This window comes from Hemibagrus wyckioides, linkage group LG23 (genome assembly GCF_019097595.1).
Source record: "Hemibagrus wyckioides isolate EC202008001 linkage group LG23, SWU_Hwy_1.0, whole genome shotgun sequence".
In the NCBI taxonomy this organism is placed as follows: domain Eukaryota; kingdom Metazoa; phylum Chordata; class Actinopteri; order Siluriformes; family Bagridae; genus Hemibagrus; species Hemibagrus wyckioides.
In genome coordinates, this window is record NC_080732.1 from 3,634,291 (window position 1) to 3,656,649 (window position 22,359).

The 22,359-nt window shown below is 39.6% G+C and overlaps 2 protein-coding genes across 5 annotated transcripts in view; one reads left to right on the forward strand and one right to left on the reverse strand.

Moving 5' to 3' along the window:
- LOC131344045 (sperm-associated antigen 6-like) lies at positions 1–4,560 on the reverse strand. The gene is made up of 8 exons (XM_058375980.1): positions 4,428–4,560; positions 2,916–3,121; positions 2,219–2,392; positions 1,944–2,096; positions 1,242–1,433; positions 554–670; positions 313–458; positions 1–178 (listed from the first exon to the last, which is right to left on the reverse strand). The coding sequence occupies exons 2-8, from the start codon at positions 3,066–3,068 to the stop codon at positions 85–87; spliced, it is 1,029 nt and encodes a 342-aa protein (XP_058231963.1). The 5' UTR covers positions 3,069–3,121; positions 4,428–4,560; the 3' UTR covers positions 1–84.
- A 13,481-nt stretch (positions 4,561–18,041) lies between these two features.
- Positions 18,042–22,359, forward strand: part of ctdspla (CTD (carboxy-terminal domain, RNA polymerase II, polypeptide A) small phosphatase-like a) — a 39,175-nt gene continuing 34,857 nt past the window's right edge. For 2 of the 4 annotated variants that reach the window (XM_058376455.1, XM_058376456.1), the window contains exon 1: positions 18,042–18,300. In XM_058376455.1, the coding sequence (XP_058232438.1) occupies positions 18,065–18,300 (236 nt within the window). In that variant the 5' untranslated portion in view covers positions 18,042–18,064. The remainder of the gene's footprint in view (positions 18,301–22,359) is intronic. The other 2 variants (XM_058376459.1, XM_058376457.1) reach the window with 2 other exon arrangements.

Here is a 22,359-nt window from a genome sequence, read left to right on the forward strand (position 1 = left end):
CCAATAATTGTGGAGGATGCTGTATGTAGTTAGTTTAGTCTACAGCAGACATGCTAGATGAATGCATATTTATCATTTCACATATCATGAAGATCTGTCCTTGTGCTTCCTGTCATGAGCAAGCTGATGGTTCTTGGCCCTTTCCAGTAGTTCTTCCAAATATCCAGGTGAATAGTACCTGTTAAAGAAAGATTAACTAGTGAACAAATAACACACACAAGATGCATACACATAAATCAATAATACACATAAGAAGAAGGTAATTATTTCATTTTTTCCATGAATAAATGTTCATTAAGAACAGTTATAAACCTGACTATCTCCTCAGGGTAGCAGGCGTTAATGGCGTTGATGTACTTCTGCAGAGCAGAACCAGGCTCAGCTTTAATTTTCAGCACCTTCTTCAGTCCTCCATTGGTTACAAACGACCTCCGAGCTTTACTGTCATGAGGAAGAACCTACAGGACATGAAACCAACAGGACAGATGATTCATTTACACAGCCAGCCTTCAATAGGAAATGCTATGTGTGTAGTGGGGAACATGCAATGGACCTTGCTGAACTGGTAGATGACGTATTTGAGAATATCGCTGGGAGGTTCATAGAGGAGCGGCTCCAGTGCTGGAAGGTAAGTGCACTTCTGAAGAATGCTCTTTAAGGCCTTCTTCGCCTGCATCAAAAGAGAGAGAGAGAGAGAGAGAGAGATTGATTATGCTTGTTGTGTAACAAAAAACTATGGATCTTTGGTTCTCTTTGGCTTGGGGACTATATATCCAGGATCCAATGTTCCTAGGGACTGTATACCAAGTTCCGTGTATTCCTAGGGACTATCTACCCAGGACCCAATGTTGTTAGAAACTAACTACCCAGGACCCTATATTCCTAGGGACTATCTAGCCAGGACCCTATATTCCTAGGGACTGTATACCAGATTCCCTATATTGCTAGGCACTACCTACCCAGGGCCCTACTTTCCTAGGTAATATAGGGAATCTTTAGGTTTCAGAGCCTATATTTCCAGGACTTTAAGTTATGTAAACCCTACAGCCATGTCTATATTCCAGGTCTATATTCCACTGTCCCTATGTACTCAAAGGTTTTTTTTCCAAGGGCCTTAAATTCACAGGACATAATATTTAGCTATAAATACCCAGGGCCCACATTTCATTAGGACCTAAGTCAGTAAGAGGTTGTAAAATATCAGATCACATTCCACAGTTCCTTGAAATATTTTTTGGCACCTTGACTTGCAGGTCCTCTGAGCACTGAGTGTCCAGGTAGAGTCTCATCAGTTTGGGGAGCACATTAAACCTGGCTACAGCTCTTGCATGCTCTGGTGTGTGATGGCCGATCTGTCCCAGAGCCCAGACTGTTGCAGCCTTCATGTGATCCTCTGTCTCCTCTGTCAGACAGCTAACCAGCTGTGGTACACCCTAGTGGAGAGTTCAGACGAGTGGTGGAATGAGCAGAGAAATGATACCATGTGACACATTCTAATTGAAAACTTAATATAAAAGATATCAAGACTAATTAATATAGAAAATAGTTTGCTTGATACTGGATATCAGGGTAGCAGGGAGCCTGGGGGGTATCCCAGGGGTCTCAGGGCACAAGGTGCCAGCTTATCACAGGGCATAATCACCCACACAATCACACACCCATTCACACACTACAGACAATTTAGAGATACCAATCAGCATAACCACAAATGTCTTTGGACTGAGGGTCACATGAACAAATATAGTCATTTAGTATAGAATTATTGTACCATCTACCAGTGGGGCAAAAAGTTAAAGTACTTCTAGTCAGTGAGCATCTTAACAGTCTTGGACAATCACACTAGCCTTATCTTTATGAACAGGGAGAGACCCAAACACCAGCAATAATGAGAGGTATGTGGTTTGGAATAGATTGCCCATAAAATAGAGCTTATAGTAGCAGACCTGAGATACAATAACAGCCATGGCGAGTTTCTCCGAGTGTCCAGCCATGTAGCCGAGCGCCATGATGCCGGGCAGTCGCACACTTCCTCTAGAGTTTCCTAGACAATCAGTCACAGCTGCCACACCTCCAGTGCTCACGATCACCTGGGATAACTGAAGGGAAAAAAACACACACACACACAGCCTTGAGCTAAGAAGCATCTCATGAAGAAGTGCAGGACAGCTGTTGAAAAAACTGGATCTTGATGTAATGCTGTAGTAGTCGTGTTCAGTACCTCAGGGGTGTGTTTTACGATCTCTTGTATCAGCGTGCTGACGTTCTTCCTCACATTCTCATCTGGGTCTTTAAGGCAAGCCAGTACAGCAGGGAAGATCTCAGCCTCCACCACCATCTCTGCCAGGTCCACAGAGTGCTTGGAGATTTGGCTTAGAGCCGAGAAAACGTGCCTCTATATACAACAAGGAAGAGATTTATTAAAATGTGACAGAATGATTAATCAGTAGTAATATTGGGGATATTATATTTAGGGGATAATAATAAATAGTCATCCATGGTGGAGACTCTGGAGACCCTGTTAATCAACCTTACAGAAAACTTCACAGTATCAACATACCAAGTATTTCATTAGTTAAATTACAACACATTTATTAAGCTTAAGAGTAGTGTCTGCCATACAAATCATACAAGAGTTGTTACCATAGAAACACTAACAGACCCAAACAAACACATTGCAATAAACCTTTTATCCTGCAACACTGACGCTACAGAAAAATAATCGACACCTCCTGACCAATCAGAATCGAGAATTCAACAGTGCCGTGTACCATTTACGATAAACATTATAACTTATATTTATTAAAGCTCTTAGCTATAAAAAGTGTAGCTGGTGTGTGTGAACAGGTGGATGTCAAATACACTACATACTAATATAAACAGATTAGACAGATTAGAGATGAGGCTGTTACTCTGACCTTCAGTTTGGCGTCTGGGTACAAGCTCATCTGAGCCAGGTGTGCAACAGCTCCAAGGTCCACTACAGCTTGTGCGAGCTCTGACGAGTGTTTGGCGATGTCACTCAGCGCTGCAGCGGAGAACCTCTTCAGAGCGATCTCAGGCTCCTGCATGCAGAGCACAAGCAGAGGAACTGCGCCTGCATCCACCACCGCCTGAGCCAAAGCTGCGTTAGGGAAAACATCAGGAAAAAATTTATCAAAATTCATTTAGAAAGATCTTCATTAAATTAAATGACTTTTATCCAAATTGCCTCTGAAATGTCGTTCATGAGCCAAAACTTGTTGAATCTCTAAAATTTGCTTTTACAGTTTAACGCTGGAGGCTACAGTGGCTAAAAAATAATAAGTAATTAAAACTGACCATTTATCATTATGCAAACTTTAGGTTTCAAACTCGCATGTTTTTGGTTTCTGATACAGTCGGACTCTTTGCTTTTGATAAAAATGGCCAAGGGAAATTTTCCTTACCTCTCAAAATATAGATTTTTTTTCCCAATGTCTTTGTATGTATTTGTTAAAAACGTTCATATTAATATTAAAGGATCACATAATGGAAAAGATCGAGATCTATAGGAAGCATATGTAGTACATTTTTATCTCTTATAATTATTTATTTTTCCTTATTTTTTTCCCCCAAATTTGTTTTTCCACATGGACCTGACTTATTAAACAACAGAATAGAGATCTTACTCTGAATAAACCGTCTATTTGATCTAGTTCATAGAATTTCAATCATAGAATATTCAAAGTATATTCTGTTATAGAAAAAAGATCATTATATATACACAGTTATTGATAATTATTAATAACTAATAAATAATAATAATTCATGTAGGCTTTCTGAGTGTCTATATTCTAACTAAAACAGATGAGCAGCAGAATTTGCCTCTAAGGGTCTGTTGTTTTTCTGTACCATAAATACGTTCAGAAGAAGAGGTAGGAGGTGGGAGGCGGGAGATAAGAGGTAGGAGGTGGGAGGCGGGAGATAAGAAGTAGGAGGTGGGAGCAAGAGATAAAAGGTAGGAGAGGGAGGCAGGAGGTAAGAGGTAGGAGGTGGGAGATAAAAGGTAGGAGAGGGAGGTGGGAGATAAGAGGTAGGAGGTGGGAGATAAAAGGTAGGAGAGGGAGGTGGGAGGTAAGATGTAGGAGGTGAGAGGTGAAAGGCAGGAGGTAGGAGGTGGGAGGCGGGAGATAACAGGTAGGAAGAGAGAGGCTGGAGATAAGAGGTAGGAGGAGAGAGGCTGGAGATAAGAGGTAGGAGGTGGGAGGTAAGAGGTAGGATGTAGGACGTAAGAGGTAAGAGGTACGAGTTGGGAGGCGGTAGGTCAGAGGTAGGAGGTAAAAGGTGGAAGACGGGAGGTAAGAGGTAGGATGTGGGAGGTAGAAGATAAGCGGTAGATGGTAAGAAGTGGGAGGCAGGAGGTAGGAAATGGGAGGTGGGAGATGCTGCTGTGAAATCTTCAGACTTACAGCCATTGTGGCGAGCAATGTAGCCCAGCGCCCACGCAGCAGCTTCTTTCACTCCGGGATCGAGCTCATCCAGGCAGGTGACCAGAGCGTCGAGGGCACCGCAGTCTATCACGGCTTGTGCCAGCTCGGGCGAGTGCTTCGCCACGGAACGGAAAACAAACGTCGCTGACCTCTTATAGAAGCGCTGTGGATTAGGTTCATGTTTATAGTGAAACATGAGAGCACACATACACATAACAGCTACACATTAATGAATTACATGAAATGTGTGAAAATTCAAGCAAAATAAAAGGGATTTGTTTAAAGCAGTTTCCCTGAAACTAATGGTTGTTCCATTGTGGTTGCTCTGATATGAAGCCAGAAAAATGAAAGAAGCAGTTAATAATTTCAGCCATCTCTGCTGTCCATAAGGTCAATTTAAACTACAAATAAAACTGTGACAAGCTGTCTCTGTCCTTTAAACATTTTACCAATGAATACTGAATCCCCTTTGGAAGAAAAAAAGGTAATTATAGTTCCTGCTTATGTTCAGGGGTAATTTCTGGGCCAGAAAAAAATACAAATAGTAGATAGTAGTAGTGGGATCTATTTATTATTATTATTACTCTTGGAAAAATGTTAAATCTAGCAAAAGCAGCTCTTCTCTAGTTTTTCTCTCAGAGGAAACTGACCTTTTTAGAAAGCTAGAACCCAGAAGCCTTTCCCACCCTTTAAGGAAATATTTTTTTTAGAGTCAAGTTCCAGAATGACTTTACAAACTGCAACTTTAAATGTTATGTGAAAATTGAACAACAATTCAAATAAAATAAAATAAAATTGCTTTTGTTCAATTCTCATTCAGTTAAACTTTCTACTTATTAATAAAGTATGGATAAAAAGGTGCTACATAAAAAAAGATTATATTCCCAAAGAGTATATCCCAAATCTGGAACTGTAATAAAATCCATAAAGAAATAATAATTGTGTCACTGATATTTTACTATCTTGGTACGGAGGAAATTCCTGTGGAGGCATGAAGGCATGAATAAAACACTTACATTCTGCTTGGCCATTGAGTTGACGAGCTGAGGCAGGATTCCTTCCTTCACCACAGCCTCGGCAAGGTCATTGTTGTAGCTGGCGAGTCTTCCGAGAGCCAGAGCAGCCGCCTGCTGGATAGTCGGGACCGGATCCAGGACGAGAGACCTCAGGAGGGATATCGCACCTGAAACAAGGGAGAGAGAGAGAGAATGCTGCATGTGAGAAGAGGAAATCTGTCCAGTCAGCAATGCCAACGATGTTATTAATCCATTGTTATTAAGACATCTGTTCTAATGAATAAATCATTTTTTGCAAAACCTGAAAATGTGTCTCATAAAAACTTGAATATCCAACCTTAATCTCTTTTGTGTTAATAGACAATACACAGTAAAATATTACAGTATATTATACAATACTATAATACGATAACAACAACAGTAAATAACAACATAGACAACACTGGGAATATAAGACACATTTGCTTTAAACAACAAAACCATATATTATATACTATATCTACTGGCTTTTAAGTAAAAGAAAAACTTTCCAATAATTAGCTGTGTAGCCTCAGACCCCTGTTTATACAGGAGAGGACACTTATGTGACCCCTCCCTCTCTTTCTCTATTTCCATGTTTGATGTAATTTAGTTTGATTTTAAATAATTTAGAAGTACAAGATTGATCTTTTACCATTTGAATGGTTTAATTAAACCAGGCAGGCATAACATTATGACCACCTCCCTAATGTAGTGTTGGTTCCCCTTTTGCTGCCAAAACAGCCCTGACCTGTCCTGCACTGTGTATTCTGACACCGTTCTATCAGAACCAGCATTAACTACTTCAGCAATCTGAGCAACAGTAGCTCATCTGTTGGATCAGATCACACGGGCCAGCCTTTGCTCCCCATGTGCATCAATGACCCTGTCGCCGGTTCACCACTGTTCCTTCCTTGGACCACTTTTGATAGATACTGACCACTGCAGACCGGCAACACCCTACAAGAGCTGCAGTTTTGGAGATGCTCTGATCCAGTGGTCTAGCCATCACAATTTGGCCCTTCATCAAATTCGCTCAAATCCTTACACTTGCCCATTTTTCCTTCTTCTAACACATCAACTCTGAGGACAAAATGTTCCTAATATATCCCACCCACTAACAGGTGCCATGATGAGGAGATGATCAGTGTTATTCACTTCACCTCTCACTGCTCATAATGTTATGCCTGATCAGTGTATATTATAATGTTTATTATAAACATGCAAAACATTAAGAAGTTCACTTACCTGCATTTTGAAGTGTATCCATATTTTGAGGTCTTTTTGCGAGCTCTGCAACTGTCTGCACGAACTTCACCCTTTCTTTCTGGTACTCATCAAAAACTATAAAACAATAATGTTGGAAAATACTATAAGGTACATAATGAGCCTTAAAGACCGCTACTACTAACTAATAAACTGATAAAAAAGCCCTCATGCTTGGTGGTGTTTTTATTTATTCATTTATTTATTTCTTAATTTTAAGCTCTGAAATATTTTCTTACCTTGTAAAATATGTCGCTGACTCATTGTTTCAATCCAAGAATAAACTAAATCCTAGTAACTCTCTTTAGAAATGAGGAAACTTTTTTAAGCGCAGTAGAAATTCACTTGCTCTCTCTTGTCGCTGACGCGTTTTGTTGGTATGGCAACCAGATCGGCAGGTTCTATATAGCGCGTCATTTAGAATCAGAATCAGAATCAGTAAGGGGGGGGGGTGTTCATCTGGGGGGGAAGTGGGGCCATGGGCGTGGCCAGGGGCGTCACTAGAGCTAGAGCCCCGAATAATTTTAATCTAGCCCTGAAGGTTTTATCCCTTTTTTGCCCCTGGAGTGTAGAGGAATTAAGTAAATGTTGATCGGTTTATCGGTTTAGCACTGCTGCCGTTTACTGTACGTGATTTTGACTCACATCTCTCTCCGCGCGCGCGCGCGCACACACACACACACACACATTAAAGGTTGAAATCTTTTTAATTTGAATCACAAAACACTTACAATAATAAAATATAACATTACAAGATACAGGTGTAAAAATTGAATTATACAACTAACTATACACAGTTAAATAGAAGATTACAATAAAAAGAATAATACAATATAATCAAACTTAACAAAAATATGCCAAAGAATAAATAATAACAATAGACAGAGTAAACTAAGAAATAAAGAGACAAATAAATAACTAAAAATAAAAGGGGAAAAAAATAAACAAACTAAATAACTGAATGGGATGCTGAAAATCTAAATACAGTACGGCTGGAGGAGCGAGTCTGGCCAATCAGAATGCCCCATTCATTTAATCACGGTTGTGATTGGCTGCTGGCTATGTGTGCAGTTGGGGAAAGGGAAGCAGAATTTCCCAGCATCCCAGTTTTTTGTGTCACTGTCCCGAGTGTTTCGTTTTGTTCTGTGTACGCTGTATTTATACGTTTTTCCTCCAAGCCCTATTATGTCGCCCAAACACCTGCACCTTCTAAGGCTTCTGGCAAGGAACAAACACACATACAGTACTCAATATAAACGTGATATTTCTACGAATTTACCCAAAATTCATCTCGCTGTATGCTTGCAACTCTGTATCAGACTCTTGTCATCTGTATGATGAAATAGCAGGAAAAGGTACACGTGTACATTCACAGTAACACTTTCACCATTCTGAAAACGCGATATTTTATTTTTGGATTTGTATCTTCTGATTCGCTACATTAGTACCTCGTGTATTGGCAGAAGAACTTGACAAGAAAGTTGGATAAATAATTTCTAATAAAACGATGCTTAAGAATTCACTCACGCGCACAAACACAAACTGTATACAAGCATACAAATAAATAAAAGGCACTCGCTTGGTTTATTAATGCTTTGTAACATCTTATGTATTTTATCTTAAGTGATTTCTTATTGATGTAATGATGTCTCATGTATGTAGTTAGCAGACATGCTAGATAATTGCATGTTGTTGATCTTTCGGCTGCTCCCTGCGTATGTGAGCGGTCGCCACAGTGAACCAACTGGTCCACTCAACCGCTTGGCTCAGGTTTTTCACCGGATGCCGTTCCTGACGCAACCCTCCCATTTTATCCGGGCTTGGGACCGACACTGCGTCCAGTGGCTGGGGTTTGGGCACGGGCTTTCCACATGGTAGGCGAGAAACCTACCACTGAGCCACCAGTGCCCCATGCTACAGTAGATAAAAGCATATTTATCATTTAGCATATCATGAAGATGAGCTTCCTGTCCTAAGCAGGCTGATGGTTCTCGAACCTTTCCAGTAGTGCTTCTGAATATCCAGGTGAAAAGTACATGTTAAAGAAAGATTAACTAGTGAACAAATAACACACATAAGATACTTACACATGAATCAATAATACACATAAGTTGAAGATGATTGTTCCATTTTCCCCATGTGTAACACCCTTTCCCCCTTAGATTTCACTAACCTAAGTTCTGCAGGTTGGTGTTCTAGGGTCTCCCGACTACCGACTGTGTTTTAATTAAAGTGACTTTTACCATATAAAATAACACATTGTCAAACTGTAAAGCTTGTATTGCTCATAGTGATTTACTACAGGTGTCATTTCCCCAATACTTTATTTCATCAATTTGCCGATATCTCCCTTACTGTACGTACAGTACAGAAAGATTTTCATGAAAAAATACTGTAATTCACCAGAAGTGTTTGTATTAATGATCAAAAGGTTGTAGTACATTTATAGGGACAAAACTGATTTACTACAGGTAAAATTTTAATATACACTAACAGCCAGCTGTGTGTTCCACTATTCAATTATAGAAAACAAACAACAATATTACACTAATAGTGGGCCCACACACACACACTGTTCATACCCCCGATGCAGGCCTGGGTTGTAGCTTGGGTGCGTTGGGTCCAACACTAACTGGCTGCTTCACTCAACAGAGCGAATGACAAAATATAACTGAATATCAAAAGCTGGATGAAACCGATGAAACACCATGAACTGTCCATCAGAGCGATGGCGTCCGTCCCACGTGACCAGAGGACCGCTGATCCTCACGGGGACTAAGAGCGCTATCTGTTAGAATTACTGCTATTACTGAAGCTTCCAGAAACAGGTGTCCGTGCTGCTTCTTCCCGGGGATCGCGAAGAACAGAAACCATGACAAGAAACACATTTGGATCCTTAACGTTCTAAAATGACTTCAAATAAATTTCTGTTAATTAGCGCTCCCTTCTTCTACCTTTTTGTCCCCTCGCCCCACCCACTTTCTCCTCCTCCGCGTTTTGCCCAATAAGAACGCGTACATGAATGTGATGGGCGGGACAAATAAACTGACATCCAATCATTAAGTGTCATCAATCCTGCTCCACATTTTCTCAAGTCCCACCTGCGGCAAAGGCTAATGAATGAAAAAAAAAACTCTTAAGGGGCCATACACACTACTGACTATCTCCTCAGGGTAGCAGGCATTAATGGTGTTGATGTACTTCTGCAGATCAGAACCGGGCTCAGCTTTAATTTCCTGCACTTTCTTCAGTCCTCTGCTGGTTACAAACGACCTCCGAGTTTTACTGTTATGAGGAAGAACCTACAGGACATGAAACCAACAGACAGATGATTCATTTACACAGCCAGCCTTCAATAGGAAATGCTATGTGTGTATTGGGGAACCTGCAATGGACCTTGCTGAACTGGTAGATGATGTGTTTGAGAACATTGCTGGGAGCTTCATAGAGGAACTGCTCCAGTGCTGGAAGGTAAGTGCACTTCTGAAGAATGTTCTTAATGTTCGCCTGCATCGAGAGAGAGAGAGAGAGAGAGAGAGAGAGAGAGATTATGCTTGTTGTATAACCAAAAACTCTTTGGTTCCCAATGTTCCTAGGGACTGTATACCAAGTTCCATATATTCCTAGGGATTATCTACCCAGGACCCAACGTTGTTAGAAACTAACTACCCAGGACCCTATATTCCTAGGGACTATATACCAAGTTCCCTGTATTCATAGGAACTATATACCCAGAACCAAATGTTCCTAGGGACAATATACCCAAAGCCATATATTCCTAAGGACTTTACACCAAGTTCCCAAGATCCCTAGCAAAGAGTGATCACCATAGACTTCCTGTCAGCTTGGTTTATATCCCAGCCCTTAAGGAGTCACCCCTCCCTCTCTATTTCTATATTTCCATGTTAATTTCATTTCATTTTAAATAATTTAGAAGCACAAGATTGATCTTTTACTATTTGAATGTTTTAAAGCATAAGCATTAAATTAAGGAATAACATTATGATCACCTGCCTAATATTGTGTTGGTCCCCCTTTTGCTGCCAAAACAGCCTTGACCCGTCATGCACTGTGTATTCTGACACCTTTCTATCAGAACCAGCATTAACTTCTTCAGCAATTTGAGCAACAGTAGCAAGTCTGTTGGATCGGATCACACGGGCCAGCCTTCACTCCCCATGTGCATCAGTGAGCCTTGGCCGCCCATGACCCTGTCGCCGGTTCACCACTGTTCCTTCCTTGGACCACTTTTGATAGATACTGACCACTGCAGACTGGGAACACCCCACAAGAGCTGCAATTTTGGAGATGCTCTGATCCAGTGGTCTAGCCATCACAATTTGTCCCTTCATCAAACTCGCTCAAATCCTTACACTTGTCCATTTTTCCTGCTTCTAACACATCAACTTTGAGGACAAACCCTGGAGACGTTCAGCTCCTGGAGAGATGGGAGACTGCAGCCGATCACTTCAGCAGAGTGGGTGACACGCTGCAGCTTGGCCTTGTCCCTGGCTGTAGCTGCAGCAAACCAGACCGCGATGGAGGATGTGAGGATAGATTCGATGATGGCAGTGTAGAAGTTCACCAACATCTTCACAGGGAGGAGAAACTTCTTCAGCTTCCGTAGGAAATACATCCTCTGCTGAGCCTTCTTGGTGAAGGAGCTGATGTTCTGCTCCCACTTGAGCTCCTGGGTGATGGTGGTGCCCAGGAAGCGGAAGGACTCAACAGACGTCACTGGAGAGTCAGAGGATGACGGGGGGCTGGGTCCTTCCTGAAATCCACTATCATCTCCACTATCTTGAGAGGGGTTGTTCATGCTGCATTTCTCTATTTTAAGTGATTTCTTATTGATGTAATAATGTCTCATGTATGTAGTTAGCAGACATGCTAGATAATTGCATATTGTTGATCTTTCGGCTGCTCCCTACGTGTGTGAGAGGTTGCCACAGTGGACCAACTGGTCCGCTCAACCGCTTGGCTCAGGTACTGGATGCCCTTCCCGACACAACCCTCCCATTTTATCCAGGCTTGGGACTGGCACTGCATCCAGTGGCTGGGGTTTGGACTGGGAATCAAACCCGGGCTTTCCGTATGGTAGGCAGGAAACCTACCACTGAGCCACCAGTGCCCCGCACTAGACAAAAGCATATTTATCATTAAGCATATCATGAAGATGAGCTTCCTGTCCTAAGCAGGCTGAGAGTCCTTGATCCTTTCCAGTAGTGCTTCTGAATATCCAGGTGAAAAGTACCTGTTAAAGAAAGATTAACTTGTGAACAAATAACACACACAAGATACACAAAATCAATAATACACATAAGTAGAAGGCAAACGTTTTACTGTGGTAAGGCATTATGAATGTACTACAACTTTTGGAACATAAAAATTATTTTGATGAATTACAGTATTTCTTTCCAACAAATAATTATGTACTGTACATAAAGTAAGAGTGATATTGGCAAAATTCCACCTGTAGTAGGTCAGTCTTGTAACTACAAATATACTACAACCTTTGGAAAATGACTAACCCCATTTTGATGAATTTATGTATTTTTTTCCTCTAAAAATATTTGTGTACTGTACATACATTAGGGGAGGTATTGTCTAAGGCGACATATTTGCTAAATATTTTCAGTCAGTTTGCCCAGAAGTCATTAACTATGGCTTTGTGAACGTAATTTGTATTAATTATTGGACTTCGTTTTGTACCGAGAGGTAAATTTGCAGATGGTCCCTAAAGCAGCCTAGCCGAATATAACTAAAAGGTTAAAATAAAATATGTGTTTTTAAGACTGACAAAATATACACTAACAGCCAGGATGTGTGTTCCACTATTCAATTATAGAAAACAAACAACAATATTACACTAATAGTGGGCCCACACACAAACACACACACACACACTGTTCATACCCCCGATGCAGGCCTGGGTTGTAGCTTGGGTGCGTTGGGTCCAACACTAACTGGCCGCTTCACTCAACAGAGCGAATGACAAAATATAACTGAATATCAAAAGCTGGAACTCACGATCCGATGAAACACCATGAACTGTCCATCAGAGCGATGGCGTCCGTCCCACGTGACCAGAGGAACGCTGATCCTCACGGGGACTAAGAGCGCTATCTGTTAGAATTACTGCTATTACTGAAGCTTCCAGAAACAGGTGTCCGTGCTGCTTCTTCCCGGGGATCGCGAAGAACAGCAACCATGACAAGAAACACATTTGGATCCTTAACGTTCTTAAATGACTTAAAGGTGAAAAGTAAATTTCTACAATTTGCAGTTATTCACCTCCCCTGTTAATTAGCGCTCCCTTCTTCTACCTTTTTGTCCCCTCGCCCCACCCACTTTCTCTTCCTCCGCGTTTTGCCCAAAAAAACGCGTACATGAATGTGATGGGCGGGACAAATAAACTGACATCCAATCATTAAGTGTCATCAATCCTGCTCCACATTTTCTCAAGTCCCACCTGCGGCAAAAGCTAATGAATGAAAAAAAAAAAACCTCTTAAAGGGCCATACTACACATTTACATTACATATACAAATAAATGCATAAGATAAATAAAATATAAAAAAATAACTGCTAAGCTTACTCTTTACACAGTGTTATAAACATTATAAACACGAAAATAGAATTAAACAAAACAAAGAACCATATGAACATAATCATTACTGAGTAATATGTCTATTGATATATTACTATATTAATATATTACTATTACTATATTATTGTCTATTAATAATATCTACATTTTAACCAGGGTTATACATGAATCAATGTTCATTAAGAACAGTTATAAACCTGACTATCTCCTCAGGGTAGCAGGCGTTAATGGTGTTGATGTACTTCCGCAGAGCAGAACCGGGCTCAGCTTTGCATCGAGAGAGAGAGAGAGAGAGAGAGATTATGCTTGTTGTATAACCAAAAACTCTATGCATCTTTGGTTCCCAATGTTCCTAGGGACTGTATACTAAGTTCCATATATTCCTAGGGATTATCTACCCAGGACCCAATGTTGTTAGAAACTAACTACCCTATATACCTGGGGACTATATAGCCAGGGCCCTATATTCATAGGGACTGTATACCAAGTTCCCTATATTCATAGGGACTATATACCCAGAACCAAATGTTCCTAGGGACAATATACCCAAAGCCATATATTCCTAAGGACTTTACACCAAGTTCCCAAGGTCCCTAGCAAAGAGTGATCACCCTTCCTGTCAGCTTGGTTTCCCAAGGTATCCAGGTATCCCAGCCCTTAAGGAGTACCCCTCCCTCTCTATTTCTCTATTTCCATGTTAATTTCATTTCATTTTAAATAATTTAGAAGCACAAGATTGATCTTTTACCATTTGAATGTTTTAATTAAAGCATAAGCATTAAATTAAGGCATAACATTATGACCACCAGCCTAATATTGTGTTTGTCCCCCTTTTGCTGCCAAAACAGCCCTGACCCGTCATGCACTGTGTATTCTGACACCTTTCTATCAGAACCAGCATTAACTACTTCAGCAATTTGAGCAACAGTAGCTCGTCTGTTGGATCGGATCACACGGGCCAGCCTTCGCTTTCCACATCATCAATGACCCTGTCACTGGTTCACCACTGTTTCTTCCATGAACCACTTTTGATAGATACTGACCACTGCAGACCGGGAACACCCCAGAGGAGCTACAGTTTTGGAGATGCTCTGATCCAGTGGTCTAGCCATCACAATTTGTACCTTCATCAAACTCACTCAAATCCTTACGCTTGTCCATTTTTCCTGCTTCTAACGCATCAACTTTGAGGACAAATCCTGGAGATGTTCAGCTCCTGGAGAGATGGGAGACTGCAGCCGATCACCTTCTCAGCAGAGTGGATGACACGCTGCAGCTTGGCCTTGTCCCTAGCTGCAGCAAACCAGACCGCGATGGAGGATGTGAGGATAGATTCGATGATGGCAGTGTAGAAGTTCACCAACATCTTCACAGGGAGGAGAAACTTCTTCAGCTTCCGTAGGAAATACATCCTCTGCTGAGCCTTCTTGGTGAGGGAGCTGATGTTCTGCTCCCACTTGAGCTCCTGGGTGATGGTGGTGCCCAGGAAGCGGAAGGACTCGACAGATGTCACCGGAGAGTCAGAGGATGGGGGGGGAGGGGGGCTGGGTCCTTCCTGAAATCCACTATCATCTCCACTGCCTTGAGAGAGGTTGTTCATGCTGCACCATGACACCAGACGGTCCATTTCACTCCTGTAGGCCAATGAGGGTGGTGTCATCAGCAAACTTCAATTCCGCCTTTTGTATACATTTCTATACATATAAAAATGATGAATGTTATTATGAATAATAAACAAACTTATAAACTAATAATTTCACAACTTGAAAAAAATCTTGCAAGGGTTTACGTTAGCCTAAAACACAAAATAGACACATTAGGCTAATATTTAAAAAATATATATACAAAATATATATTTTTAAAACTCTTTCCTCTTCTTCTTCCTGCATGTACAGAAGCCACATAATAAATATAAAAAAACATCTGAATTATTTTCAAGTTCTACTAAACACAAACATATTATAAATAATATATTGTAATTCCATGAAATACCACAAGGTGGCAATAGAAGCATATGAGAACTGAGAAAAACACTCCGGTCACTTTATTAGGAACCCCTGCTCTTTCACACAGCTATTTATCAGCGGTTGTGCTTAAAATCCTACAGATACAGGTCAAGATCTTTAGTTAATTTTCACATCAAACATCAGATAAGCTGGCTCGAGTAACTGCTGATCTCCTGAGATTTTCACACACAAGTTTAAGCAGAATGGTGCACCACAATCCAAAAATACTCAAACCTTTTACAACCATGCTGAGCAGAAAAGCATCTCAGAACACACAACATGATGAGTATTGAGGCGGATGAGCTACAACAGCAGAAGACAACATCAGGTGTCCCTACTGTCATCCAGAGGCTCCAGCAGATGCCAACTCCCCAAAACTAGACTGTTTAGATTAGAAAAAGACCAGATATATTCATTCATTTCACATTTAGTTTCCTGAAAACATTTTGTCCATGGTTCGTGGTTGGATAAACCATATTATGTCCCTGACCATAACAGACAGATTTCACCCTATCTGTGTTCAATATTATGTTTCTAAAGCCATTAATTATGTTATTATCTGCTTGAATAAGAAACAAACACAATACAGCAGTTAAATGGTTAAAATGGGCGGCCTGTGAAATTAGCCCCTGTGGGGTTTAGCCTTATTAGCTTTATAGGTTCCTTATTAAGGTTTGTGACCACCTTCATGAAACATTCAGTTAGTTTTCCACTTAACCCAGCTAAACGTTGTAGTTCTGCACATATCTATTAAAAATCACACTAAAATTGCCATTATTATATTAGCTATTATGAATAGCTGAGAAAATCCTCATTTATACATATTTACATTTTGGCCACATGTATAGACAGGTTCATAAATTTTTTGGTCAAGGTAAAGAGTCCATTTTCCAGGCAAACATACTATAAATCGAGGTGAGGAAAAGTCAACAAAAACGTTAAAAACCTCACAAGAACACAACCTTCGGCTAAGATCGATTCCACAGTGTCCAGATTTGTGACTGGAGAATATAGGAGAGCGGCTCTGTAATTCTCTTAACACTCTGAGGGTTAGTTGAAATGCAGAAGAACATAATAAATCATGTTGATTTACACAAAGATTGAAGTGCTCGCCTCCCAGCCTGCACGGCAACAGCGCCGAGTGTATTTCAGCACGCTGGGTGATATTTTATCAGGATGTCATATTTGCTTAACAAGAAATTCAATAACTCTCCATAATCACAGGATGCTGGAGTTCATCATGATTCAGCTTCAGCGCAATTGAAGCTCTCTAGTCTAAGCATGAATAAAGAGCTAAAGGGACAGATTGGATAGGCAGTGCAAAGGAGATAGCTTATAAAAGCTCATGTGGTTATGCAATACTGCATATAATGGAATATATATCGGAGCATAAAGCCAACAGAAGCTGTTCAATGTTCAGTATAACACCATTCGATAAGCGCTCTGACAAATAAGTCTCGGTGTTGAATGCTGGCTAACCTAAACATGACCGTAAATAATAGTTACTGTTAAAAATAAAACAAGATTTTCACGAGGTGGCACAGCAGGTAGTGTAGCGTTGCTTCCTGACACCTCCAGAATCCTCTGTTCGAACCTGAGCTTGTTGTTTGTATGGAGTTCTATAAGGTTTCCCCGTTTCTCTATAGGTTTCCTCAGGGTTCTTTGGCTTCCTCCCATTTTCCAAAAACCTGTTTTTGCATTAATTAATTAATTAATTAATTATACATAGTTTGCCAGTTGGGTGACTTAGCATGCTCAAAGGAAACAAGAGCAACCATTTAAGATGCATTTTCTGGAATTTTCCAGTTTTTTGTAGATTAATTTTTCATTCATTTAAACCTTTTATTTTTATTTTTTATTTCTGTGTTATCTAGATATTATGTAGGTAATCATTTGTATATGTGTAATTAGGCTCTGATAGCAAAACAAACATAGGCCAGCTAACATTATTTCAGTAGAACATACTGCTGAAGGTTTTGTAATAAATGAAAAAAAAAAAAAAAATTAGTGTTTTCTTATGAATGTAGACTATATTTACAATAACTTCTTACATCATTATCTTTACAGTTTAAATCGTCTCTTGTGCTAATCTCTGTTATTCCGCTAGAGGACAATAAACGCAGCTAGGCTCGAACATGCTAATGAAGGAAATCTTTATTAGCAAGCTAAATCCCAGTGAATATTCAAAATATACATTATATAAAGTGTGGAAAACATTGAAGCGATGATTATTATAAGTAATGACAAAACAATCATTTTTTTTTATTTATTTATGTTTTTGTTAAATAGTGACTAGCAGCCCATATTGTTTTTTTTTTGTGTGAAATTCAATGCTTCAATGCTTTTTCAGATAAACACCTATGATGAACACATTTAAAACAATAATTTGTTTTATTTATTTATTTATTTATTTATTTATTCCTTTATTTATTTGGTTACTTGAGTAAAATGAGTCCGACAACACGTCGCAATTTTCCAAATAAACAGTAAACAAACGTGTGGCGCCATCTTGAGGCAGGAGCAGGAGCTGCACCCAAAAACTGACACATTTTTTTATTTTTTATAATTTCTTTATATGGATGTTATTTCTATCATTTGACAGATCAAACAAAAAGTACATATATTTTTCATTCTTGCATCAGTGCAAAGTGGATTTTGATGTGAGAGAGCGGTACACACACGGCGGTGTGTGTGTGTGTGTATGTGTGTGTATATGTGTGTGTGTGTGTTTCACATCGGGACAGTCTTGGCTAGCTCGCTAGCAGGCAGGGCTAGCTGCTGCATAGTCCAGTATTCCAGTGAAGCAGGCGACTTAAAGCGAGGACTTGTTCTTGAAATAACAAGAAAACAATCCCGTTTCCATGGACAACACGTCCATCATTACCCAGGTAGCAAATCCAAAGGAGGAGGAAATCATTTCTTCGAGTCAAGAAAAAGGTGAGAGATGTTTACACTCACACACACACACACGGCTGATGGTGCTGTTGATGAAGGGGGGTATTTGTTTATTAGAGGAATCGCGGTGCAACACTGTTGCATCACATTTCTAATTAATGCTGCAGCAATCCGGCGGCACGCGCAATTAAAATAACAACATTCATTTAAAGGGAGCCGAGCTTAATTAACGCACGCGACTTTTTCCTGTTATATAATGGACAATAGCAGCAGTTCCCTTTAAACAGCCCCGCTAATCACAGACGTGTAAATCAACGCAGGTGTAAGCATATTTATTTATTTTTATTCTGAAATCTGATCCATAACGACAGTAGATCAACAGGGCAATGTAAATATTCGCTCTTCATTACTGCGTCAAGAGAGGATCCAGGCTTTACTGCAATTCACTTCTAAGCAAGATTATTCAAATATTGATCAGATTTTACGTCGATCTTATTAGAATTATTATCATGCCACGTTGGAAAGAAAAAAATGTGAAATGTGCGGAAAGTACAATCATATAATACAATAATAAATATCAACGACAATGCTACGACTTTACTACTACAACTTTAGCTTATTATTATTATTATTATTATTATTATTATTATTATAATTATTACACTAATATTACAGGAAAATAAATGCCAACATCAATTTTACTACCTTTCTACTACTGCTACTAATTGCAAGTGTTATGACTGATATTGCTTCAATAATATCATTAGTAATAAAATAATAATAATAATAATTAGAATAATAATTAGCTTTATTTGCCAAGTGTGCACAGACACACAAGGAATTTGTTGTGGTGCTCTTAGTACGTACATACATACATACATACATATATACATACATATTTGTGCAGTATTTACTGTATTTACAGCTAATAATTTTATAATAATAATAATAATTGGTGGCATGGTGGTGCAGCTCCAGGTTCTGAGGTTGATCTGATTCCTGCCTGCTGTTCCTCTGGGTTCTTCACTTTCCTTTGACCTCACATAATCTATCGCAGTAGAAAACACGGCTGTCTAACTGTATAATGTATAAGACGTGTTGGACATTGCAGTCAAGAACTATAGGAGTTCACAAGTGCAGATCTGGTAGGATCTCCATTGAAGAATACGATCATGTGACCATCTGCTCTCTCTCTCTCTCTCTCTCTCTCTCTCTCTCTCTCTCTCTCTCTCTCTACATCTCTACCTTTTTATTGCTTTACCATTTTGGATTATTTGCGTTAAACTAAGAAACGTTTAGAAAATTGGAGCCACTAAAGTACAAAGACATCGATTTTAATTAATCACAGGTCTATCCTTTTCATACTTCCTGTTATGGAATTCTGTTATGGAATTCTGTCAGGATTTTAATGGGATCCAGAATAGTATGACACGCAAATAATAACCTTACACAAGTTGATGATGAAAAGTCAAGAATGAATAATGGGTCCATGATCAAGGACCCAACATTGGCCCTCTGGCAGTCCTGGGATTTAAACTCACAACCTTCCAGCCTCTTATACAGTAGCTTAACTGAAGAGACGGAGGTAAATAAAAGTATAAAATAAAACACAAGAATATTCTCATTTCTATGATCTCAGAGTCGAGCTCAGCTTAACTTTTTCTATGGCTATATTATAAAAGAAATACATTTCTTCGGCTTTAAGGAGTTCAAGCAGATGGCAGAGCACATGGCATGAGCGTTTAGCAGAGGACAGAGGAGCCTGGGAACATGAACTGACCTCTGTGTCTCAGTGTGTGTCCAGTAGATGAACAAAAAGACGGATTAGAGGATTCCCCAACCATGAAGAGAGGGCCATGTGACAAAGCAGAGCTCATTCCTCTGTGTGTGTGTGTGAGAGAGAGAGAGAGAGAGAGAGAGAGAAACACCTTTGTTGCTGCCTGTCACTTCTTGTCCTCGTACTCTAAAACAAACTGGACATACCATTATGTTTGAACTCACTTGTGCCGATGAAACAATTTTGTTTTGTTTTGTGCAAGCCTCATCTATTTTTTTTAACATTTTTTTCTAAACAACACACTAACTGGCAATACAAACCATGTCTGCTTTTGACTTTTGTCCTTGGCTCAGTAATCATGAACGGTTGGATCTTGAACCAATACTCGGGCAGGATCATGTTGCAGTTGCTGTGTACTGCTGTGGACACATACACAAACAAACAAACCAACAAACACACACATACATATATACACACACACACAAACAAACACACACACACACATACGCACAAACACACACGTACATATGTATACACACAAAAACACACATACATATACATATATATATATATATATATATATATATATATATATATATATATATATACACACACACACACACACATACATACACACAAACACACAACATACATATATATACACACACACAACCACACACACACATATATATTTATATATACATATGTATACACACAAAAACACACATACATATACATATATATATATATACACACACACACACATACATACACACAAACACACACACACAAACATACATATATATATACACACACACAACCACACACACACATATATATTTATATATACATATATATACACACAAACACACACACACAAACATACATCCATATCAACATAAATACACACACATACATACAGATATATACACAAACAAACACACACACATAAACACCTCCATATCAACATACAACACACACACATACATACATACATACATATATACATATATATACACATATGCATCCAAACACACTCACCCCCCCCCCCACACACACCCACATACACATAAACAAACAAACACACCCACATACCCTCACACACTACCACACACACACACACAAACAAGCTGCCCTAATTAATGGGAGTAACAGGGCTTCGGGGGTTATATATAGTATCAGTTGTAATAATTGCCTGCCACAATTTTTAATGAGATTGTTGATAAAAAATGAAGGAGCGCCGATGATCCTGTTTGGTTTTTCATTGCTGTTTGTTGCAGAATGAGTTTTCTCACCTGTATCCGTGTTTGCCATTTAAAGGGGCACTCAGTGATTTGTAAAAGTCTAATTAGACATGTAATAATCGAATCATTTTAAAAGAGTGATTCCCGATTAATGATTACTGTGAGTCACCGTGGATCACTTCAGGCTTCTGTTCACATGTTTCAGGCCCTGAAAAGACCTCTATCCACGGATGAAGCACAGATTCTCAGCTATAATTGTTTATTAAACAATTTATAATCATGCAGAAAACTTTACAAAGAAAGATTCACATTTTGTTCTGTTATAAAGTTCACATTTGGTGAACTCTGTCCTGCGATCACGTGAACACGTGCGTCCCAAGGGCAAGATGGAGGAAAAAACAGACCTTTAAAAGAAAACAGAAAGAGAAAGACAAACTGCTTGGTTTGTGGAGTGGATAAAAACACTGAAAGTCTTGGCGTGTGATGTCATATCCGGTTTCTGCCCATGTTCTCAGCAGCCTCCGAAGAAATTGCGCGTGCTGAAAGTCTAGCGTGTTTGTCCTTTAAATCTGATGGAAAAAACCCCAATATTTCAAAAACACGAGTAGCAGGCTTTCATAAAAGCGTGAAACATCTGATCTGCTTGATTTCATTTGCTTCCTGTCCGTACTCGCCCAGAGCATGACATCATAAGCAAAATGGCCGACTAGTGAATGAAATGTATTCACTGCTACGGAGATGTTTCAGTAATAAGAATCGTGTGATGACTTCCAGAGAAAATGCTAATGCTAATAAGTTTCATGAAGTGGAAATTCAAACAGGTTTGGTTTGGGTTTGTCCCGAAACAGAAGGCAGAAGCATATCACGACCTTTTCCCTCCAAACACAGTCTTGAGTAGGCTACATCGGTCACATCTCGGACTCGCGGCTTGATCTTACTATGTGAAATCTGATCTTGATCACTGGATCTTGTCCCGTGACCATCGTAATCCTCTCGAACCCTGGCTTTTCAATCCCTAAACATTTCAGAACTGCACAAGGCTATTTTCAGAGCCATATCAGTTTCATTGTGAACACCGGC

What these genes read in the sequence shown, in the direction of transcription:
- LOC131344045 (XM_058375980.1), bottom strand. Translation starts at nt 3,068, where the DNA reads ATGCAGGAGCCTGAGATCGCTCTGAAGAGGTTCTCCGCTGCAGCGCTG. An exon ending in ACCCAGACGCCAAACTGAAG is followed by an intron (nt 2,393 to 2,915) that starts GTCAGAGTAACA and finishes TGTTGTATATAG; the next exon opens with AGGCACGTTTTCTCGGCTCT. An exon ending in CAGAGGACCTGCAAGTCAAG is followed by an intron (nt 671 to 1,241) that starts GTGCCAAAAAAT and finishes CTTTTGATGCAG; the next exon opens with GCGAAGAAGGCCTTAAAGAG.